Consider the following 18,932-nt stretch of genomic DNA (forward strand, 5'->3'; position numbering starts at 1 on the left):
GCCCCCTGGCCACGCCCCCGGCATCTAGAGGCTGTTTGAGCCGTAAGCAGGGTAGCCAACTTTCATTAGCTGGGAAGGCTGAGGATGCGGTGGGGGAAAGACTTGCAGGATTGCCGCAGCGAGGTAGGACCACACCGGGGACGAGAACAAGGCTCCCTCCTCCCAATCCGGAGGTCAAGCAAGGGCTCTGCGAGTCCTATAACTAAGCGCACCAGGATATGGTGACGCCGCGCCGCGGAATGAGCGGGGGCGCCCCGCCGCAGGGGCCTCCACGCCACAGCCACCGCCCCGCCACTTCCGCCCCTCAGAAGCATGGCGGCCCTGTCGCCCGCCCGGATTGGGCGCTGGTACCGCCCCTGGGCAGGTGGCGACCGCTATTGGCCGAGGCCGGGGGTGACGTCAGGGGACGGGAGAGAGGCTGTACAAGAGGGCAGCATGCCGTCGTTTCGCCTTTTGCGCGCGGGGCTGTGGTTGAGTCGAGCCATGAGCCGCTGCGTTTTGGAACCCCGGCCCCCAGGGAAGCGGTGGCTGGTGAGTATAGTGGAGGGGGCGACGTCGAGGCTTCCGGACTCTAGCTCCAGTTTCGCCATTGCCTCCCCGGCAAATTCCCCCAAATGTGTCTCAGTTTTCTTATCTAGAAATGGGTCTAATACTGCGACGGGCTCCAAACGTCCAGGAACTCCGCTCCTCCACTTGGGCGCCCTGCCCGCCCAGCCCGCGGGACACCAATGTCCACTCGGCCTTTTGGGGTCTCCAGGGTTTCTGGGCCCCTTCTTTACGACCCGTTTCCTACGCTGGTCCTGCTCTTCGTTTTCCTTCTTCTGCTTTGGGTCCTAGGGGGGCACTGTGAAGTAGAGGGTGGCGAGAGTTGTCGGGCCTCAGCTTCCCTGGTGCCGCCCGCAGGTGGCCGGCCTAGGTAACCCTGGACTGCCCGGCACGCGTCATAGCGTGGGGATGGCGGTGCTGGGGCACCTGGCGCGGCGGCTGGGTGTGGCGGAGAGCTGGGCGCGCGACCGTCGCTGCGCCGCCGACCTCGCCCTGGCCTCGCTCGGGGATGCCCAGCTGGTCCTGCTTCGGCCACGGCGGCTCATGAATGCCAACGGGCGCAGCGTGGCCCGGGCCGGTGAGTTGAGGGCACCAGGGTGAGCCGACCGGCAGGGAGGGTGCAGAGGCTAGAGAGGGGATTCTGGGTTGCTGCAGACCTGTTCACCTCCAGGTGCCTGTTGAGCTCCAGTTGCTGCATGGCCTCGGATATTGTGGGAACCTCAGTTTCTTTACATGTGAAGTGAGGTTAATTGTGGCCCCTCCTTGTGGGAGCCCTGAGTTGGGACAATGCCCTCTGGGCAGATCAGCAGTAACCAGGGCCACCGTTTCCCTGTGCCAAGCCGAGCTGTTCGGACTGACCGCTGAGGAGGTCTACCTGGTGCACGATGAGCTGGACAAACCCCTGGGGAAATTGTCTCTGAAGTTGGGGGGAAGCGCCAGGTGAGGCCCTGAGCCAGTCTGGGTGGGATAGGGAAGCTAGCCTCCCAGTTGGAGTGGGGTAGGGGTGCTGACCCCAATCTCGGCAGGGGGTGGGGTGCTCTGACCCCAGCCTGGGCTGGGAGGGGTGAAGGGTGCTCTCCCAGGAAAGCACAGCACTGACTACCCCTCCCATATCCCTTGAAGGGGCCACAATGGAGTCCGTTCCTGCATTACCTGCCTCAACTCCAATGTGAGTCCACTCATCTGTCCTTCTCTGGGTCGGGTGGGCCAGCATGGGGGCCCAACACTCCTCACCAAAGTTCTCTGGGCCCCTTTGCTTCCCAACAGGCAATGCCACGGCTGCGGGTGGGCATAGGGCGCCCTACGCACCCTGACGCAGTGAATGCACACGTGCTGGGCTGCTTCTCCTCCGCGGAGCAGGAGCTGCTGCCTCCATTGCTGGAGCGTGCCAGCGACCTACTCCTGGACCACATCCGTGAGCGAAGCCAGGGGCCCTTGTTGGGCACCTGATACCAACCAGTGGACACGGCTTCCTGCCTGACTGCCATCCCCGCACACCCAGCCACATCCACGGAGGTGCCACGCCAACCTGTGGTATTCACTTTTTATATAACTTCTGTGGGCTGCTCCAGGCCTCCTACAGATTAAAGGGGGGACTGTAGCTGGATCGGTCCGTTTCTGGGGTAAGGGGTTGGTCTTCTCTCTGTCTTACTTGGAAAGTAGGGAAACGTCAGGAAGACTAAACTTTTTGAACCTTTTTGGAGAACCGGAGGTGTGGATCTGTAAGATTGAAGATGCTGGCTGAGAAGCTGAGATCTCCTCAGGGGGCTCATACACGTGCCCTGCCTGTGGAGGAGGGGCCCACAGGGCCCAGCAAGACCCCCTCCCAGAGGCTGTGTGGACATGCTTTAGCGCACTGAGGCCTTGCCACACCTTTCTTTGGCCCATTTCATAGATGGGGAAATGGAGGCTTAGAGAGGTCCAGCACATCCCCAAGGCCACATAGCTGCAGTATGGCCGAGCCATGATCTGCGCCCAAGGCTGACTGCCATCTTGCTGTCATCAGGGCCCCAGACACTCTTACCTCAGAGCTGCTGTGTGTGTGGAAGATTCCCACACGGGTGGTATGAGAGAGCAGCCTGAGGTCCTCAGGGTTGGGTGGGATGCGGGCCCTTCGAGGCACCAGGCCCAGGTCCCCCAGCTGGTAGGGTGTGATGCTGGACAGCGGCTGCAGCAGACACGCCATCTTGGGTGGCTGGGTGCTGTGGGGAGGGGGCTGGTGTCATCACCTCCATTTCATAGATGAGGCTGAGGTTCAGAAAGGCTTCGGGGAGCCCAATTCCGGCCCAGGGTCACTGAGGACAGCCCTTGGACAAGTCTCACAGCTGCTTCTGAGGTCACATAGGGTTACTCACCTCTCCTTGGGTGGGCCATGAGGTTGGCTCTCCCGGCGGGGACACGCAGCCATCTGAGGGCTTAGGACCATGGCTGAGCTGAGCACGGCCAGCAGTTGCTGCAGCATCTCCTTGTGTTGCAGCTGTAACTCAGCATCAGGATCACCATCTTCTGGCACTGGTTGCATCTGCCAGTGGGGACAGGGGCTGGCCCATGGGGATCAGGCCCAGAGTGGCCCCAACACCCACCTCTGGGCAACTCCACCCCCAGTGCCTGTTTCTGCAAAGTGTTCCCTGGCTGTGGCGGGATACCCATTCTCCAAATGGGAAGACTGAGGCCTGAGGCCTTCCAGGGCGTCAGAGAAGGACTCTATCCAGTCCCATTGAAGCCTTGAAAGGATCTTTGAAGTGCAGAATCAGAAAAGGACAGGCTTGCCAGGAGTCTCTCGGGGGAAAGTTGGGGTCTCTGGCCCTTGCCTGGCCTTCTCCACATGGCCGTTATCTCTGAGCACTTTCTGTCCTTGGCCCACTCCCTGCGCCACCCCCTCATCCCCCATCACCCACTTCCAGGTCACCTGCAGAATGTCCTGTAGGAAGGAGGTGGCCTGGGCCAGGGCCGTCTCCAGGCTTTCCCGAACCTTCTGCTCTTTGGTCAGCTCCCGCTGTAGCTGCTGCACCTCAGCCTGCTGCTGCTCCAGCTGCAGGTTCAGCTCTTCTCTCTGGCTCCTGGCCCCGGGACAGACGAGTCAGTTGCCTCCCTGCCTCAGTGCAGTGGGCCCTGCCATTTCTCTTTAGCCCACAGGGGCCCTCATCCAGCCCCAAGCTTCAGCCTGTTTGACAGAGGAAGCCTCGAGGCCCCTCTAGAGAGGGGAAGTCATGGCCTGTGTCACGTGGCCATAAAGGGACGGGCTCCCGCCTGCTCCCACCACTGGCCCCTCTGGGCCACACACACCTCAGGGCTTCCTTGTCCTTCTGCAGCTGCTTCAGGCGCTGCTCCAGTGGGCTCAGCAGGAGGCGCAGGCGCTCCGCCTCCACTCTGTCCTTCTGTTGCTCGAGGCATTTCTCCCTCAGCATGAGGATGATCTGCGGGTGCAGGCAGGTGGCCATGCCCGGGCCCACCGTGGGCCCTTGGCCACCCCCACTGCCCCAGCTCCAGGCTCAGCCAGGGCTCAGACCAAGGTACAGAGAGGCCACATCTCTGGACAGCTGCTGAGCAGAGCCCCCAGCTCTCTGGGAGTGGGCTCCACTTCAACAAGTTATGGAGTCTTTAAACCAAATCAAGAAACACTGGAGCTGGGGCCAGCAGCCCAGAGACCCACCAAGGAGGGCCCCATCCCCTCACTGCTGCCTCCCTCATGACTTGGCTCCAGCTTGGCCCTCCCCTGCCGGGCTGTGTTTGCCCTGACAGCGGGGCCCCTCGGGTTCCCCCCTGCTTTCTGTGCTAAACACCCCTGACGAGGGCCTGGCAGGCGCACCTTGTGGCAGCCTCTGCTGCGGCTGGCCATGATCTTCTTGGTGCTTTCCAGCACCTCCAGCTCTCTGCACAGTGTGTCCTGGGCACCCCTGAGCTGTTCGTTCTCCTGCAGAAGCTGCATGCCGTGCCGGGAGACCTTGGACAGCTGCAAGGTCATGGTATTGTTCTCCTGGATGACCCGCTTTGTTGTGTCCCACATCTGGTCAGTGGCCACTTTGCGGAACTCAGTGGCCACCAGGTTCACACGCTGAATGATCTCCTTCCTCAGTCTAGTCAAGATGGGTGGGAGGGGGGTTGGGCAGAGTGGACACAAGCCTCAGGCACCCCCTTCCTATGTGGGGGTCCCCAGAGACTTAGAGCCACCTCTCTGCTCTTCCCCCAGGAGGGGAGAGTCTACAGGCAGGAGGCTTTTCACTGTTGACCTTTGTACCTTTGGAATTGTGAACCAAACCAGTGTATTATTACCTATGAAATAAATATGATTTAAGTCACAAAATGTGGCAAAAAGAAGTTCAGGGACTCCCCAGTGCTGCATGAGGACGAGAGCTGGGGTGCTTGTTTATTTTTCTCCCACCCTCCGTAAATGAGCCAGGAGTCTGAGGAGCTGCAGGGTCGGGAGTGGGTGAGCTCGTGCAGTCCCCATTAGAAGCCCAGGCAAGCGGCAGCCAGGCCTGGGCTGTTCCTGGCCCCACCGTTGGCGGCCCCCGCCCTTGGCCTGCCCACCTGTCCTTGTCCAGCACCGACTTCTTCTCCAGGTTGTACACGTAGTCCTTGTATTCATTCCCCTGCTTGCGCAGCTGGTCCTCCAGCCAGGTGAGTTTCTCCGTGAGCTCCTCTTTCTGCAGCCGGAACTCCTCCAGGGCTGCCAGCTTCCCACCTGCCCCACCAGGCCTGGTGAGGGGCCGCCTGGGGAGGGCAGGGCCCGGGGTAGCGAGGGCCTTGAGCAGTCCCCTTGCCTTCCTACTTCCTCTTGCCCTCCTTGTGGTTCCTGATCTAGCAGGGCCAGACCGCTGTCCCTAGCCCAGTCCTGCCCACCTTTATTGCTTTAGTCTGGAAAACTCTCTTCCTCTCCACTAATCTTACTGAGCCTCGTTCAGTTTTCATTCTGAGAAGTCTTCTTTGACACTCTCCTCCACTCCCCTCTTGTGAAAGTGATGGTGACAATAGCTACTCAACTGGAATACCTTCTCTGGGCCAGGCACTGATGATGTCATTAAGCCTAAAAACAGCTGAGTAACCTTGGCCAAGACAAGGTCACTTACCAATGGGTGTGATAGTATTTCCTGTCTTGTAGGATTGTGGGGACAATTACGGAAGATAATGTGTGGGAAGCAGCCCAAAGCTATTTTTACGCAAGGTGGACATATTATTCCCATTTCCCAGGTGGCAAAAGAGGGTCAGAGAGCAGTGCTTGCCCCAGGCCACAGAGACAGTGGGAGAGCTAGGACTAGAGCCCAAAGAGCCAGAGCCTCTGATTCCCTGTCCCCACCGCGTGTGCCCCCGGACGCCCTCACCAAGGATGATGTTCTCTGTGGTGAGCTGGTCCTTGGTCTCCTGGAACTCATGGCGCACCTGGGCCAGCTGTGCCTCGAAGGCATCCTTCTCCAGCTCCCTGGCCAGCTGTATGCTTTGGAGCTGCTTGTTGAGGTCGGTGATCTCATCCACCCGCTGGTTGAGTGCGCGCTTGAGAAAGGCCACGATCTCCTTTTTGTTGTTGGCCAACTGCTCAAACTCCTGGCGCAACAGCTTCTCTTGGATGGCCAGCTCATCCCACTTCCGCTGGTACCTGAGGCGAGGGCGGGCAGAGGTCCAGGGGTCTGGGCAAGCCAGGCCTCTGTGCACTGGGCCGCCCCTCAGGACCCTCCCACAGAGGGGCATTTGAGGTTCCTCATGGTGGGAATCCACAGCCAGCATTGTGCTCAGTGCTTATATGTTCATTACATCACTACCTGTAAGTCCCATGGGGGCCTTTGTTATGTTCACAGCTGTGTCCCCAACACCTAGGACAGTGCCCAGTACATAGTAGGTACTCAGTTTGTGTTGAATTCTCACAACAACCCATAAGGAAATGGGTTCTATGATTATACCCATTTTACAGAAGAGGAAACGAAGGCTCAGAGGGATGAAGAAACTCCTAGTTAGTAAGTGGCAAAACCAGAACTTGAGCTCAAGTCAGTCTGACCCCAAAATTGAGGCTCTTAACTACAACGCCTACCTACTGCCACAGCCGACCAGCTCTGTACCTCCCTGACACTTCCACACTTTGCAACCCCAAGCCTTTGCATGGCTGTCTTCCTTACCCTCATCCATTGAGTGTTACCTCCTCGGTGGAGCCTTCTTGGCCCTGAGCTACATTTGTGACTCTCTGGTGCCCTCCTTTAGGTTGGCCCTCATCCCACTGGGTAATCGAGACCTGCTGTGTCTGTCTTCTCTACTTGGCAGACCCCTGGCCTTCACCACTGTACTCCTAGGGCCTGGCAGAGGGGCTTGGCAAATAGTAACCACCAAATAACTGCATTTTCCCCAAATACGTTTAATATGCTCTCGGCTTGAGGGAAGCTTGTGAATTTTTAAGAGTATCACATAATTGATTGATTGGTTTCCAATGGAATAGCTGGTGGAAGTTATTTGGAAAGATGTTTTACTTCATGCTTGACTCAACCAACATCTTTTGAACGGCTACATAGAAGGCACTGCAGGCTGCAGAGCTGAATGGCCTGCTTTGTGGAACAAGGAAGAGCAGCCTGGCGTAGGGCAGTTGGGACAAGGGCTCCCGTTCTGGGGGTGACTTTCCCTCCCTGAGCCTCAGTCCCGCCACCTGTGCAATGGGGATGATGTCAAGACCTCTCTCGTACTGTTTCGGGGACACAGCCACCTGGCACACATGACTCCACATTAGCTGTATCTGCAACCTCATTGGGATGAACCACTGCCTATGTCACCTAAGAAGTGTGTCTTTTAAAGGTCACCCTGAGACTGGGCGAGTGCATCATCACTGGGAAGAAACTAAGTTTTAAAATAAGAAAAATGAGAAAACATGTAAATGTGTCTCAGAATGTGTCAGAGAACCCCCTCCCCAGCTAAGTCTGCACAGTGGTCAGTTCTGAGCGGAGCTTCTGACCCAGCGGACCAACCTCCCTGCCTGCCTACCCACCGGGCCAGCCTGTCCTCCAGGTCTCGGATCTGGATGTGGTAGAACTCCCGGGTCTCCTCGGTTAAAGGCATTTCCATGACCATGCTGGACTCCTTCTTGCCACCTTTCTTCTTGGCCTTGAGTTCCTTGGCCCCCTTGCTTGCCTTTTTGGGAGCCATGGCTAGTGGCAACTGCTACTCCAAGGCCCCTTTAAGAGGCTAACTGGTTGCTAAGGAAGTTGGTCTCATACATAGCAACAAACTGACTAATGAGGCAAGGCTTAAAGGGACCCTACCTTCTTCCTGGAAAGATGGCACTGGTGGATGGTCTCTGCCTCCGAGGCTGACAGCACCACAGACGCCCTAGGCTGGGGTGGCCCAGGCAATGGCGTCTCAGAGACCAGGACGCCAGGCTCTCGGGGCACTCTTGGGCTCTGGGGAGACCCTTCCCCCAAGTAGAATAAGTGACATGGAAATAGTAGAGTGGGTGAGAGCCCCAGAAAGCACCACCCTGCCCCTGTGTGCCCATCAGAGGAGGCATCTTCCCCAGAACTCCCCAGGACCAGATGAAGCTGGTCATCTGGCCCCCAGTCCAAGGAGCCCCTTCCTTAGACCGGCTTAATTCTTTGGTGATGCAGCTACACAGCTGAATCATTCTTTAGGTTCGCCCAAAGTGGGGTTGGGGAGGCAGTATGGTAAGCAATAGACATTTTACACAGGAGGCTCCAATATTGGGGTCCCAGGACATCCCCGTCCAGACGCTGGCTCGGTTTACCACAGGGCTCTGGAAGTACTTCATCTATTCCATGCTGACCCCTGAAAACAAAGGCCTGCTCTGTAGCCTTGGCCTGGGGTGGCAGCATCCTGGGGATGGGGGCGGTAGGTGTCCAACTACCAGATACCCCGGATGGCAGCCGTGTGCCCCAACCAGGCTCTCGCCCCTTTGTGCTCCATTTCCAGCCCCCATCTCCAGCCAGCCATGCCTGTACGCCTGCTTGTGGCCCAGGCATTCCCTGGGGGAATGGCAGGTCCTCTTCATCCCAAGGCTTGGCACTTAGTAAGAGATGATGCAATCCATCCTGAAAGTCTGATAGCTAGACAAGGGGAAGCTCAGGTTACTGCAGCATCTGGGGATGGTGTAAGTGGCTGTATCTTGTGAACAGAGGGATCCTTGCAATGAGGGTTGGGAGATGGGGAGGGAGAGTCAGAAACACGGAGGTGGGTGTTTACTCTTGGCAATGAGGCAGATTGAAGCAGTGATTGGTTAAAAGTGGATTGAAGTTTGTTTGCCCAGGACTGCAGACAGGGTGACACAGGCCCCAGAAGAGAGAGAGGCCTGGCCCAGTACCCAAAACTTGAGGCCAGCAGGAGGGCTGTCCCTTCAGCCCACAGCAATGGCCTCCACTCCAGCTGGACATTGGCTCCCCTCCCTGATCTGAGTAGCTCCCCCTGCAGAAACCTAGCCCAGGCAAAGGATCCCCACAGTGACCCCAGCTGCCCCTCCCGACTCATGCCTCCTAGCTCAGGGCGTAGCTCTGAATCCCCAGCCAGATGGAGCAGCCTGGCCTGCAGCCCCTCAGGCTGCCTGGAGCCCACAGGTGTCAGCACTGGGACCAGTTCTCCCTCCTGTGTTGGCACCAGGGTTGCTCCTGGGGGGTCAAGGGCCAGGCTGAGAAATGTGGCTGCAGTCACAGGGCAAGGGTGACCAGGCCATCCTAACAGGTGGTGGGGGTGGGGAAGGAGATGCTGCAGGTCGGAGGATAACCCTTCCTGGAGTTTGTTTGGAGAGCCTCTGTCAAGCTCCCTATCCTGGGCCACAGGCCATCAGCTACCCCAGCAACACCCTCCCATTGCTGCCTCTCAAACTGCCTTCTGGTCCTACATTGGGGACTGGTGGTGGTGGGCCGAGAGCTGCTGGAGCTGCCGGACTTTGTGGTCTGGGTCTTGAGAGGAGTCGGTGCAGTGAGCGGTGGAGGAGTGAGCGGTGGAGTCGGTGCAGCGCACACAGCCTGGCAGCGAGCTGTGGGCTGGGGCACTGCCACCTCTGGGAGGTTCTGGAGGGAAGGAAGCCTAGACCTGCGCGAGACAGGGAGGCCAGGCACCACTAAACATGCCTGAGGCCTTGCCCGCTTCTGTGGAGCACATGGCATGGGAGATTCATTCACCCAGGGTGTGTGTGTGTGTGTGATATATAATACTACTCCCACTAGTGTGAGCTCATCAGGACCCAGGCTGTCTTGTTCATGGCTGCATACCCAGAGCCTAGGATGAAAGCTGGCACATAGTAGTTTCTCAGCAAGCATCTGGCTAAGACCAAACGGAAAAAGAATTCCCAGATAGCATAGTAAGGAAATCGATGGACCCTCATCTCAGCAAAACAGTAATTTAACTGGTGAAGATTATTTTTTTTAAAAAAGAAACAATTGGGCCAGCCCAGTGGCTCAGGAAGTTGGAGCGCCGTGCTCCTAACGCCGAGGACATGAGTTTGATTCCCACATGGGCCAGTGCTGCGCCCTCTACAGCTAATATTGTGAACAACGGCTCTCTCTGGATCTGGGCTGCTAAGTGCTGTGGCGGGCTGCTGTGCTGCCCTGTGCGGCCAGGACTGGCCAGTGGCCAGTGTGAGTGGCTCACAACCATCATGAGCGGCCGGCAGCCGGCAAGAGCTGCCATGAGATGCTGTGAGCAGCCGATTGATGACCAGTGACCAACTGCCTCAGCCGGGGGGAGCGCAAGGCTCATAACACCAGCATGGGCCAGGGAGCTGTGTCCTACACAACTAGACTGAGAAACAACGGCTTGAACTGGAGGGGGGTGGGAGGCGGAAGAAGGGGGAAAAAAAAGAAACTCATTTTAAGTGTCTGGAGGGTGGACAGGTGGCTCAGTTGGTTAGAGCGCGAGCTCTGGGCAATGGGGCTGCCAGTTCGATTCCCACATGGGCCAGCGAGCTGCGCCCTCCGCAACTAAGATTGAAAGGACAACAACTTGAAGCTGAACAACACCCTCCACAACTAAGATCGAAAGGACAACAACTTGACTTGGAAAAGTCCTGGAAGTACACACTGTTCCCCAATAGTCCTGTTCCCCTTCCCCAATAAAATCTTTAAAAAAAAAAAGTGTCTGGAAATTGTCCTAAGGGTATACAGTAAATGGGAAAAACATCCATTGAAGAAAATCCAACTCTTCATGAGAATTAGTGTGGTATTTGAGCAATGACCACTCCCTTATCTGCTGTGGTATCATAATACATATATTTGCTCTTTGCCCCCAAGTTTCTAGCACAGAGCTCCTGAACCCTTGGAATTTCCTGATTGAGAGGAATATCTTTTATTATTCATAACAAGACCCTTTTGACCATATCTGAATTTATGCTAATGAGGTGATTCCTGGGTGGGGGATAGCTTCAGAATGGCAGCTGCTCACCGGAAAGACCGTGCACATAATTAGAGGGTTAGAACTTTCAGCTGACCCCCCCAGCCCCACCCCCTAACCTCTGGGAAGGAGAGAGGGGCTAGAGGTTGGGTTCAATTACAAGTGGTCAATGATATAATCAACCTTGCCTACTTGGTGAAATCTCCATAAGAACAAAACTATGGGGTTTGGGGAGCTTCCAGGTTGGTGAATATATGAAGGTGCTTGGAGGGAGGTGTGCCTGGAGAGGGCATGGAGGCTCTGGGCCACCCCACCCCAATACTTTGCCCTATACATCTCTCCCATTTGGCTGTTCCTAAGTTGTATCCTTTATAATAAGCCAGTTAAAGTAATTAAAGTGCTTTCCTGAGTTCCGTAAGTTGTTCTAGTGAATTATCAAACCTGAGGAGAGGGTTGTAGGAACCCTCAAATTTGTAGTAAGCTGGGCAGAAGTGTGGGTAGCCTGGGCACCCCATTGGTGGCTGGCATCTGAAATGGGGGCAGTTTTGTTGGACTGAGCCCTTGACCTGTGGGGTCTGCACTAACTCTTGAGTAGTTAGTGTCAGAATTGACTTGAACAAGTGGATACCCAGTTGGTGTTAGACACTTGGAGAAATGGTGTGGTGTGCAAAAGCAACATGTATTTGGTGTCAGAAATTAACATATGCCTGCTCCTCCTTCCAGTTCTGTGTTATGGAAGTTTTACCTCGGATGGATGCACTACTCTGGGTAGGTTGTGGTCAAGAAGATGGGGTCTCCCTCCCCTCCCAGCTCCTAGTATGGGGCTACAGTTTCACCTAGGGAGGGGCAGGCTGCTGGCCTTTCTCATCCTCCTCTGCCTGCCGTGTTACAAAATTTCTATGCAAGCAAGTCCCACAGGGAGGACTTTCCCACACAGACCCACTTGTAGGGTGGAAGCTCTACTCCAGATGCAGCAGGTTTAGAATACTTGGACCCTAACGACTCACACCTCAGCTAGCTCATAGGGTAGAGGTTCTACATTGTGGGGGTAAGCTGAGAAGATCACTTGTAGAGCAGGGTGTCACTCCAGGAAAAGGAGGTCTCACTCCCAGCCTGGGTGCAGTGGTGTATGGGTTCTGCTCTGGGGAAAGACAGCTGTGAAGACAAAGAGCTCCATAGTTCTGCCTAAGGGAGCTGATGATTTGGATCAGAGCTTTGAAAACTCCATGCCTAGGGTGTTTTCAAAACCAACAGAGATCTTGGTAGAGAGCAATTAAGAGGAGGCTAGTAGCTTCATGATATAAGCAAAACAGCTGAGCAGCAGACGTTTAATAGAATCAGAAAAAGAGACAGCCAAGAGGAGCTCTTCTGGGATCATTCTCAGGAAGGCACGTACGAGGCTGCACCCACTCAGAAGAAATCAGTGCAGGACACGGGCAGACTTGAAGGCATTACCCAAGCCATCAAAGATCCCCCCCATCAACATGGGGCTAACGTCTTATTAGCAGGAAGGGCTTAATCAGTTAACAAACACTGAATAATAAGATACTCTGACCCAGGACTGACTCCTAGGAATTCAGACTTAAAAATAATTTCATATCAATAAAGACTGTAAGCAAAAAATAAACAATAATTTCACAGTTATCTCTAGAAGTGAGGAAGACCATGCATGTCCAAGGCTATGCCTCTCATGAATGAGCAGAGAGATCTCAAAGCTATTATTCCTTGGCTGAATGTGGGACAAAAAAACCATAAACTCTCTGAACTGTGATAGCTAGTGGCCTTTAAGTCACATACACACATCCAATAGTAAGGGGTAAAAATCTAATGCACTAAGGGGGCTTAACCCCAACTTCTGACCAATAAGTTATTTATGCCAACTCAGGGATGACCCCTAAATAGCAAGCCTAAAGATAAAAAGCAAAGGGGAAATCTGAGCAGGGACATCAGAAACTGTACACTGTGAGGGAAATAGACTTCATAGAATTAGTTCAGCCAAGTAACTAAGTAAATAGTAACCAAGCAAATAATGCCCTTGGGAGGGGTTGTAAATAGTTAGAGTTGCTACAATATATTATCTAAATGTCCAGTTTTCAACAAAAAGGTGCGAGGTACGCAAAGAAATAGGAAAATATGGCCCATACACAGAGGGAAAACAGTCACTAGACTATATCCAAGGAGGCCTAGATGTTTGACTTACCTGACAAAGACATTAAATCAACTATTTAAAATATGTTCAAAGACCTAAAATAAACTATGTCTAAAGAACTAAATAAAGGGTGGTCAGTTATCTCAGTTGGTTAGAGCGTGGTGCTAATAACACCAATGTTGCCGGTTTGATCCCTGTATGGGCCACTGTGAGCTATGCACTCCTTAAAAAAAAAAAAGAACTAAAGGAAATTCTGAGAACAATGTCTCACCAAATAAAGAATAACAATAAAGGGAAAGAAATTATTTTTTAAACAAATTCTGAAGTTGAAAAGTAAATAACTGAAATGAAAAAAATTCAGTAGAGGGACTCAACAGCAGATTTGAACAGGCAAAAGAAAATATCAGCAAACTTGAAGATAGGTGAATTGAGATTATCCAATCTGAGAGGCAGAAAGAAAAAGAATTAAGAAAAATGAACAGAGCCTCAAAAACCAGTGAGACACCATCAAACATACCAACATACACATAATGGGAGTCCCAAAAAAGAGGAGATAAATGGGAAGAATAAAATTTTAAGAAATAATGGCTTAAAACTTCCTGCATTTGATGAAAAACATTAACTTGCATATTCAGTAAGCTCAATGGACTCCAAGTTGAAAAACTCAAGGAGATTCACACCTAGATACATCATAGTTAAATTATAGAAAGACAAAGACAAAAGAATCTTGAAAGTAGCAATAGAGAAACTATCACATGCAAGGGCTCTTCTATAAGATTAACAGCTGACCCCTTGTGAGAAACCATGGAGGCCAGAAGGCAGTGGAATAACATTCAAAGGGCAGAAAGAAAAACTGTCAACTAAGAATTCTATATCCAGCAAAACTATCCTTCAGCTCAGTGTCACTCTTCCACAGGCATCACTCACAGGAGGGGACAAAGTCCCTCATCAAGATCATGTGGATTTGAGCCTGCCTGATGCTGAGGTCTGTGCTCCTAGTCACTGTCATTCTGCCTCCCAGGAACAAATGACTGGTGTCACACTGAGTTGGGTGTGCAAGCCTCTTAGCAGGGTCTGGCTGAGACCCTTAGCTTGGACCTGGGCCCCTAGAAAGACAGTGACAGACTGCAGCTCAGGGACCTGTCTTGGTTTAGGATGGCTTATTGATTCAGCACTATCTGCGTTGGTTTGTTTCAGAACCACCTGCCCCTCCAAGAATATTTAACACCATTGGAGACTTTTTGGAGGAACGACCTGCAGGCTCCCTCTGTACACAGAAGTCCAGGAGAACCAGGACTTCTGCCAGGAGCATAAAAAAGGCCAGACTTGTTTGCCTTTGGGTAGTAGTGAGGGGGATGGAATGGAAAGAGGTGCCAGGGACCCTGAGTCAAAGGATGTCAGAAACAATCAGGGACAGAGAGACTTGCAAACAACTACTGTGGGCCTGGAGGATACAGATGTCTCTGGGAAGATGGAGCAAACATTATTTACTTTGCTTTAATGTAGACACCGTGTAGAACAATTTAGAATTTAAAAATTCTAATCTTGGATCCCATTCCAAGGTGTTTTGGTTACTGGTGAAGCAACTCCTGACATAAGACAATGAGTGTCGGATGCTCCCCAGCTGGAGGGAGCTTTGTGAGTTACCGCATCTCACTGAGCCTCAGCTTCCTCATCTATGAAATGGGAAGGACCCACCCAACAGACAAGGTATGTGAGGGGACTGACATGGAGCAGGAACTCAACAGATGGTCACTGTCATCATTACCTCCCTTAAGGCAAGTTTCACCGGACAACAGCTGCGTTGGGGAGGTTCAACTTCCATCAACTGGCTCTGACCTGTTAAAATTTCTTAATGCTACTAAGGAGATAAGGATTTGAATGAGAGAGTAACTGGAGACAAGAGTTCCTACAACTAACCCCATTTCCCTATGCCCAGTGTTCTAGCAGGTTTCCGGTGTGACCCCAACCCTAACTTAAGGGTCTACTATGCAGGCTGGGCAAAGCTCATCGCAGTCTCCCCAGGTCATGGAAGGCCTTCGAGACAAGCAGGACACACACCAGCTTCCGATCTGGAAAGAAGTTCATAAGAAGGCTAGACAGTGTGGCAGCAGGGACAGAGGACGAGAGCAGTGACACTGATAAAGTGACCTCATTACATGCCCTGCATACACCATCACCACATGCTTGAGAAGGGAGCACTTACAAAGGCAGAGCTCTGCAGTCCCTGAGACAGAAACCTTCTAGACAGGGAGAAACAGGGCGCTGGAAAGACTACCTCGTCTACAGGCAGTGCCTGTTGCTGCGAGGGGCCCAAGACGAGCTTCACAGATTGTCCCCACATGTCAGACACCCATAGATCCTAATACAAGTAACGGTGACCTGGATCCAGAAGACTCCAAGCCAAGGTTGGGGGTGGCTGACGTCCTCTGTCAGGGACCAGTGCAGAAGCCTTTCTCCCGCCACTTCCCACAGTAAAGCCAGACCGGAGTCACCCTGGACACTGAATGGGCGCTGATTTATTTATTAGACTCGAGTGCTTTAGTACAGAACAGTACAGAGATTATACATGTTTGTGCTTCAATACTTTTAAACACTGAGATTCTGATAATTTCAAGGTAAACAAGTTTCAAGACAGACTAGCTTTTTTAAAATATCCTTTTGATAAATTATTTTTATATAAATAACAGACAAAGGAAAAACCAACATATTTGACAAACAAAGTCCTGAAGCATGAGCATCGTTTGGTCAAGGGGAAGGGACAAAACAAGCAGTAACAGTAAGAAACAAACCAATGCAAGTACCTACAGTTCTGTCCTAAGGAAATAAGATCGATATTTTAAGGGGGAGAAGGGAGACAGACCTGAAAACTAATCTGAGCGCAAAAGGGACATTTCAAAGCTTTGAGAAGAGAACACCACAAAGCATCTATCAGGCGGGCGAGGAACCTATTCTGAAAGGAAAGCGGTGGTGGGGGGGTGTTAACTAGCATACACCACATTTGCAATGACATCACGAGACAGTAATATACACATGGTCTGCAGTTCGAGGGTGGCGGGGGAGGGGGCCGGGCAGGGGACATTTTTGTGACTTCCACTGTCATTATATTTCACGACAACAGCAGCAGAACAAATGGTACTCACTCCCGGAGAATGAGAACTGCTGAGTCTTGAGGATGACGAGCCATCCTGCCTGCATTTGCTTCTTTAATTTTTGCATTAGAGCTAAATTTTGTACAGCTAAGTTTTTATACAGAGAATAAAATGATCATTTTCTCTTACAAGCACGACAACAGATGACCCCACACTACAAAAAATAAAGTATTATGAAGCATCTTAAACTGAGGCTAATCTGAGTGGGAAAAGGTCTGTATAAATGCAACGGGCTAGTCTTCCGGCTACGTGACATCTGAGGGGACGGGCCCTCTGACCAGCAGCCTGCAGAACCCATCCTGTTCTGGTCCATTCCTGACCCTTGAGCGTTACCCCAGGCTGACCCCACTAAGAAAGAGGTGATGGGCATGATGCCTGGGGAAGGAAGGAGTCCGCTCAAAGGAGCAGGCCTAACCGCTTCTCCAAGAGACGAAGGTTCCCAGTGGGAGCCCGCTCCTCACTTGTTTCTCCGGGCAGGGTGACCTGGACTGTACAATGACTCCCCCAGGATCCCAGCGCTTGGACACGGGCCAGGCTGGGTGCCGGCTGGCACCCAGCCTGACTTCATGTGGACACCCCACCTCCACCCACAGCCACAGCACCGGAGGACGAGCCCTGGGGAAAGCAAAGCGGGGGGGTCCAGCTCAAACCTCTGGATGCCACCTGATCTTCACTTCCAAGCTGATCTGGATGGGAGCAGGCACTGAGGGGTAGGACTGCAGTGAACAGAACAGATTGATGCTCAGTTTGAAACACTCCCAGAACACACATCTCTGTGCGTCCCAACAAGAACAGGAACAATCCAAGGCTGGTTCTGAAAAACACCCAAGCATCTAACTTCCCATACTCAAGCGATTTGCACAATTCGTACTGGGTTATGTACAAGGTCACGGAATCATAACCAACAGGGAGAAGGTGTCCATTCATTCAAACAGTCCCGGAACCTCCCCAGCAGCCACTTACACGTGAACTTCTCCTCTTAGGATACATACAGAAGCTAACTCTTTTTAAAAAACACAATGCATTCTTTTCTTTTGTTTCCAAGGAGGAGAGGGCATCGGTTAACACGAGAACGCAGCGGCACAGTGCCGGCCAGGGCGTGCAGAGCTGGGAGGGACGGAGGGAGAGGGGTCAGCAAAGTAACCAAGGCATCAGGTCAGCGGCAGGGGCTGCGGAGCACTGGGGAAGAAGGTTCGGTTTTTGGAGGGGCGGCTTATTTTTTTAACTACTTATTTCTTCATCTGTTTTATTCAGTTTCTTCAGCGTGTCCAGCAGTTTCTGTGGGGTGAGAATGTGCGTGGATCCTGGGGGGGGCAGAAAAGAGAGTGAGTTTGCCGGCGCTCGTGTTGCACACTTCCTCCTTCCCTGCTCTTCTAGATTCCCACATCTGCCTCCATTTCCCCGCACCCACCCAGGTCTTGGTCAGTGGAAGCAGGGAGGGGACTGGGGATTGGGGTTTGGGGCCATGTCGTAGGCCTGGGAGACATTTGGAGACTGTGGATAAACGAAACACATCCTCTGGCTCAGGCAGGGTCCCAGGCTGCACCCAGGAAGGAGCACGCCTCTCCCTCAGGGCTCAGCGCCATCTGCCAGGGGACAGGGCAGCTGCTTTTTGAACTCAAGGGGAAGCCAGGGAGAGAAATTCCAAACCATAAGGCAGGAGAAAAGGTTGGGAGTGGGGCAGGGGTTACGTGGGGGCCTGTGTGGAAAGAATGGTACCTGATAGGGAGGCAGTTGATGGGCAGAGCACCCTGGGGGAAGCCACTGACCTCTGGGAGCCAGCTGGTTGGTAAGCCAGCTGGTTGGTACTGCCGTGGGGGGCGTGAGGGGCGGGACCTCAGGTGTGAAAGGGAGAGGACCGGGGTACCTGAGGCCTTACCTTGCAGAGACCGCGCATTGTAAGAAATTAGAAATGCTTGCAAAAATTTAAGCTAATGGAATCAGATATACTTCTGCAAAAATGAAACAATAAAAAATAAAAAAATAAATGAAGCCCTTTTTCATAAGGAGAGACAGATCTAGTAAGTGCAGTAAAAAAAGATGCATGGACCGTGTGGTTTGGACATGGACTTACTCAAACAGAACAGAAGTGACTGGTGTGTGAGCATGAGGCCTGCACGCATGCAGCAGTGGGCTTCAAAGAAAGAAATCCTGGTGGGAAAGAAGAACTGAACAAAAGAGATCCGTACTTGAAAATGTGCCTCCCTGGAGATGCAGGCAAGGGAATGGGCCTTCATGGGATGAGGGGAACAGAAATGTCAGGATGCCAGATTTCCACCCCGAGGGCAGGCAAAAGGAGGCTATGGCTGGCTTGCTGAGCATGATTCCACATACCAGGGTCTCTAAGCCTTTGACCACTACCTGCTCAGCTGACCCATGACTGCTGGGACCGCAGGCCTGGGACCTTCCCGGTCATCCAGACCGGCAGAAAACTTGTAAAGCCCTCTAGTGAGAGGGGCTTCTTCCAATATGCCGTTCTCTGCAGTTCAAGCCCCAAACACCCAGTCACTGCTGTGAGTGGCTACTTCCCAGAGCTACCCCGTGCAGGGAGTGGCTCAGGGGCTTCCCAGGTAAAGGCAACAGCAGGGCAGAAGAAAGGGTCAGAGAAAATGGCCCCTGACGCCCTCCGCCCTGGCCATCCACTGAGTTCCAGGAAACAGGAAAGCAGACTTGATTTAGAGGAAAACTCAAAAGGGGACTTCTGATCAGATGCCCATGCCAAAACTGCTCCCTACCCTTGCTTACACGCAAATTCAGGATTTGGGAGAGGCCAA

The 18,932-nt window shown here is 53.0% G+C and overlaps 3 protein-coding genes across 8 annotated transcripts in view; 1 reads left to right on the top strand and 2 right to left on the bottom strand.

Moving 5' to 3' along the window:
* Positions 1-12: 12 nt before the first annotated feature.
* Positions 13-4,863, top strand: PTRH1 (peptidyl-tRNA hydrolase 1 homolog). 5 transcript variants are annotated; one of them, XR_012495956.2, is made up of 6 exons: positions 191-531; positions 904-1,123; positions 1,353-1,485; positions 1,669-1,714; positions 1,813-2,079; positions 4,466-4,863. XR_012495956.2 is itself a non-coding variant. In XM_088793536.1 (5 exons), the coding sequence occupies exons 1-5, from the start codon at positions 85-87 to the stop codon at positions 1,993-1,995; spliced, it is 621 nt and encodes a 206-aa protein (XP_088649662.1). In that variant the 5' UTR covers positions 13-84; the 3' UTR covers positions 1,996-4,863. The 5 variants fall into 5 exon arrangements, 4 of the variants coding, with proteins under 4 accessions (XP_088649662.1, XP_088649661.1, XP_074187166.2 ...); XM_088793536.1 differs by lacking the exon at positions 191-531 and adding an exon at positions 13-123 and having other exon boundaries at positions 1,813-4,863; XM_074331065.2 differs by having other exon boundaries at positions 1,813-4,863.
* On the bottom strand, positions 2,142-7,684 carry CFAP157 (cilia and flagella associated protein 157). The gene is made up of 9 exons (XM_019728634.3): positions 7,508-7,684; positions 5,868-6,139; positions 5,077-5,230; positions 4,355-4,622; positions 3,832-3,962; positions 3,455-3,605; positions 2,901-3,067; positions 2,570-2,747; positions 2,142-2,265 (listed from the first exon to the last, which is right to left on the bottom strand). Exons 1-9 carry the CDS (start codon positions 7,663-7,665, stop codon positions 2,194-2,196), a joined length of 1,551 nt encoding a protein of 516 aa, XP_019584193.2. The 5' UTR covers positions 7,666-7,684; the 3' UTR covers positions 2,142-2,193.
* Positions 7,685-15,505: 7,821 nt separating this feature from the next.
* The window catches only part of STXBP1 (syntaxin binding protein 1), a 59,497-nt gene continuing 56,070 nt past the window's right edge, over positions 15,506-18,932 (bottom strand). For both annotated transcript variants that reach the window (XM_019728631.3, XM_019728630.3), the window contains one exon: positions 15,506-17,462. In XM_019728631.3, coding sequence (XP_019584190.1) covers positions 17,380-17,462 — 83 coding nt within the window. In that variant the 3' untranslated portion in view covers positions 15,506-17,379. The remainder of the gene's footprint in view (positions 17,463-18,932) is intronic.

Source organism: Rhinolophus sinicus, chromosome 16 (assembly GCF_057876585.1).
Source record: "Rhinolophus sinicus isolate RSI-liver-muscle chromosome 16, RSI-T2T, whole genome shotgun sequence".
Lineage (NCBI taxonomy): Eukaryota > Metazoa > Chordata > Mammalia > Chiroptera > Rhinolophidae > Rhinolophus > Rhinolophus sinicus.

Coding starts and splice junctions, on each gene's coding strand:
- PTRH1 (XM_074331065.2), top strand. CDS start 313: ATGGCGGCCCTGTCGCCCGCCCGGATTGGGCGCTGGTACCGCCCCTGG. Junction 532..903: donor CCCCAGGGAAGCGGTGGCTG/GTGAGTATAGTG, acceptor TGCCGCCCGCAG/GTGGCCGGCCTAGGTAACCC. Junction 1,124..1,352: donor GCGCAGCGTGGCCCGGGCCG/GTGAGTTGAGGG, acceptor TGGGCAGATCAG/CAGTAACCAGGGCCACCGTT.
- CFAP157 (XM_019728634.3), bottom strand. CDS start 7,665: ATGGCTCCCAAAAAGGCAAGCAAGGGGGCCAAGGAACTCAAGGCCAAG. Junction 6,140..7,507: donor CTGGAGGACAGGCTGGCCCG/GTGGGTAGGCAG, acceptor CCCTCGCCTCAG/GTACCAGCGGAAGTGGGATG. Junction 3,963..4,354: donor GCAGCAGAGGCTGCCACAAG/GTGCGCCTGCCA, acceptor CTGCACCCGCAG/ATCATCCTCATGCTGAGGGA.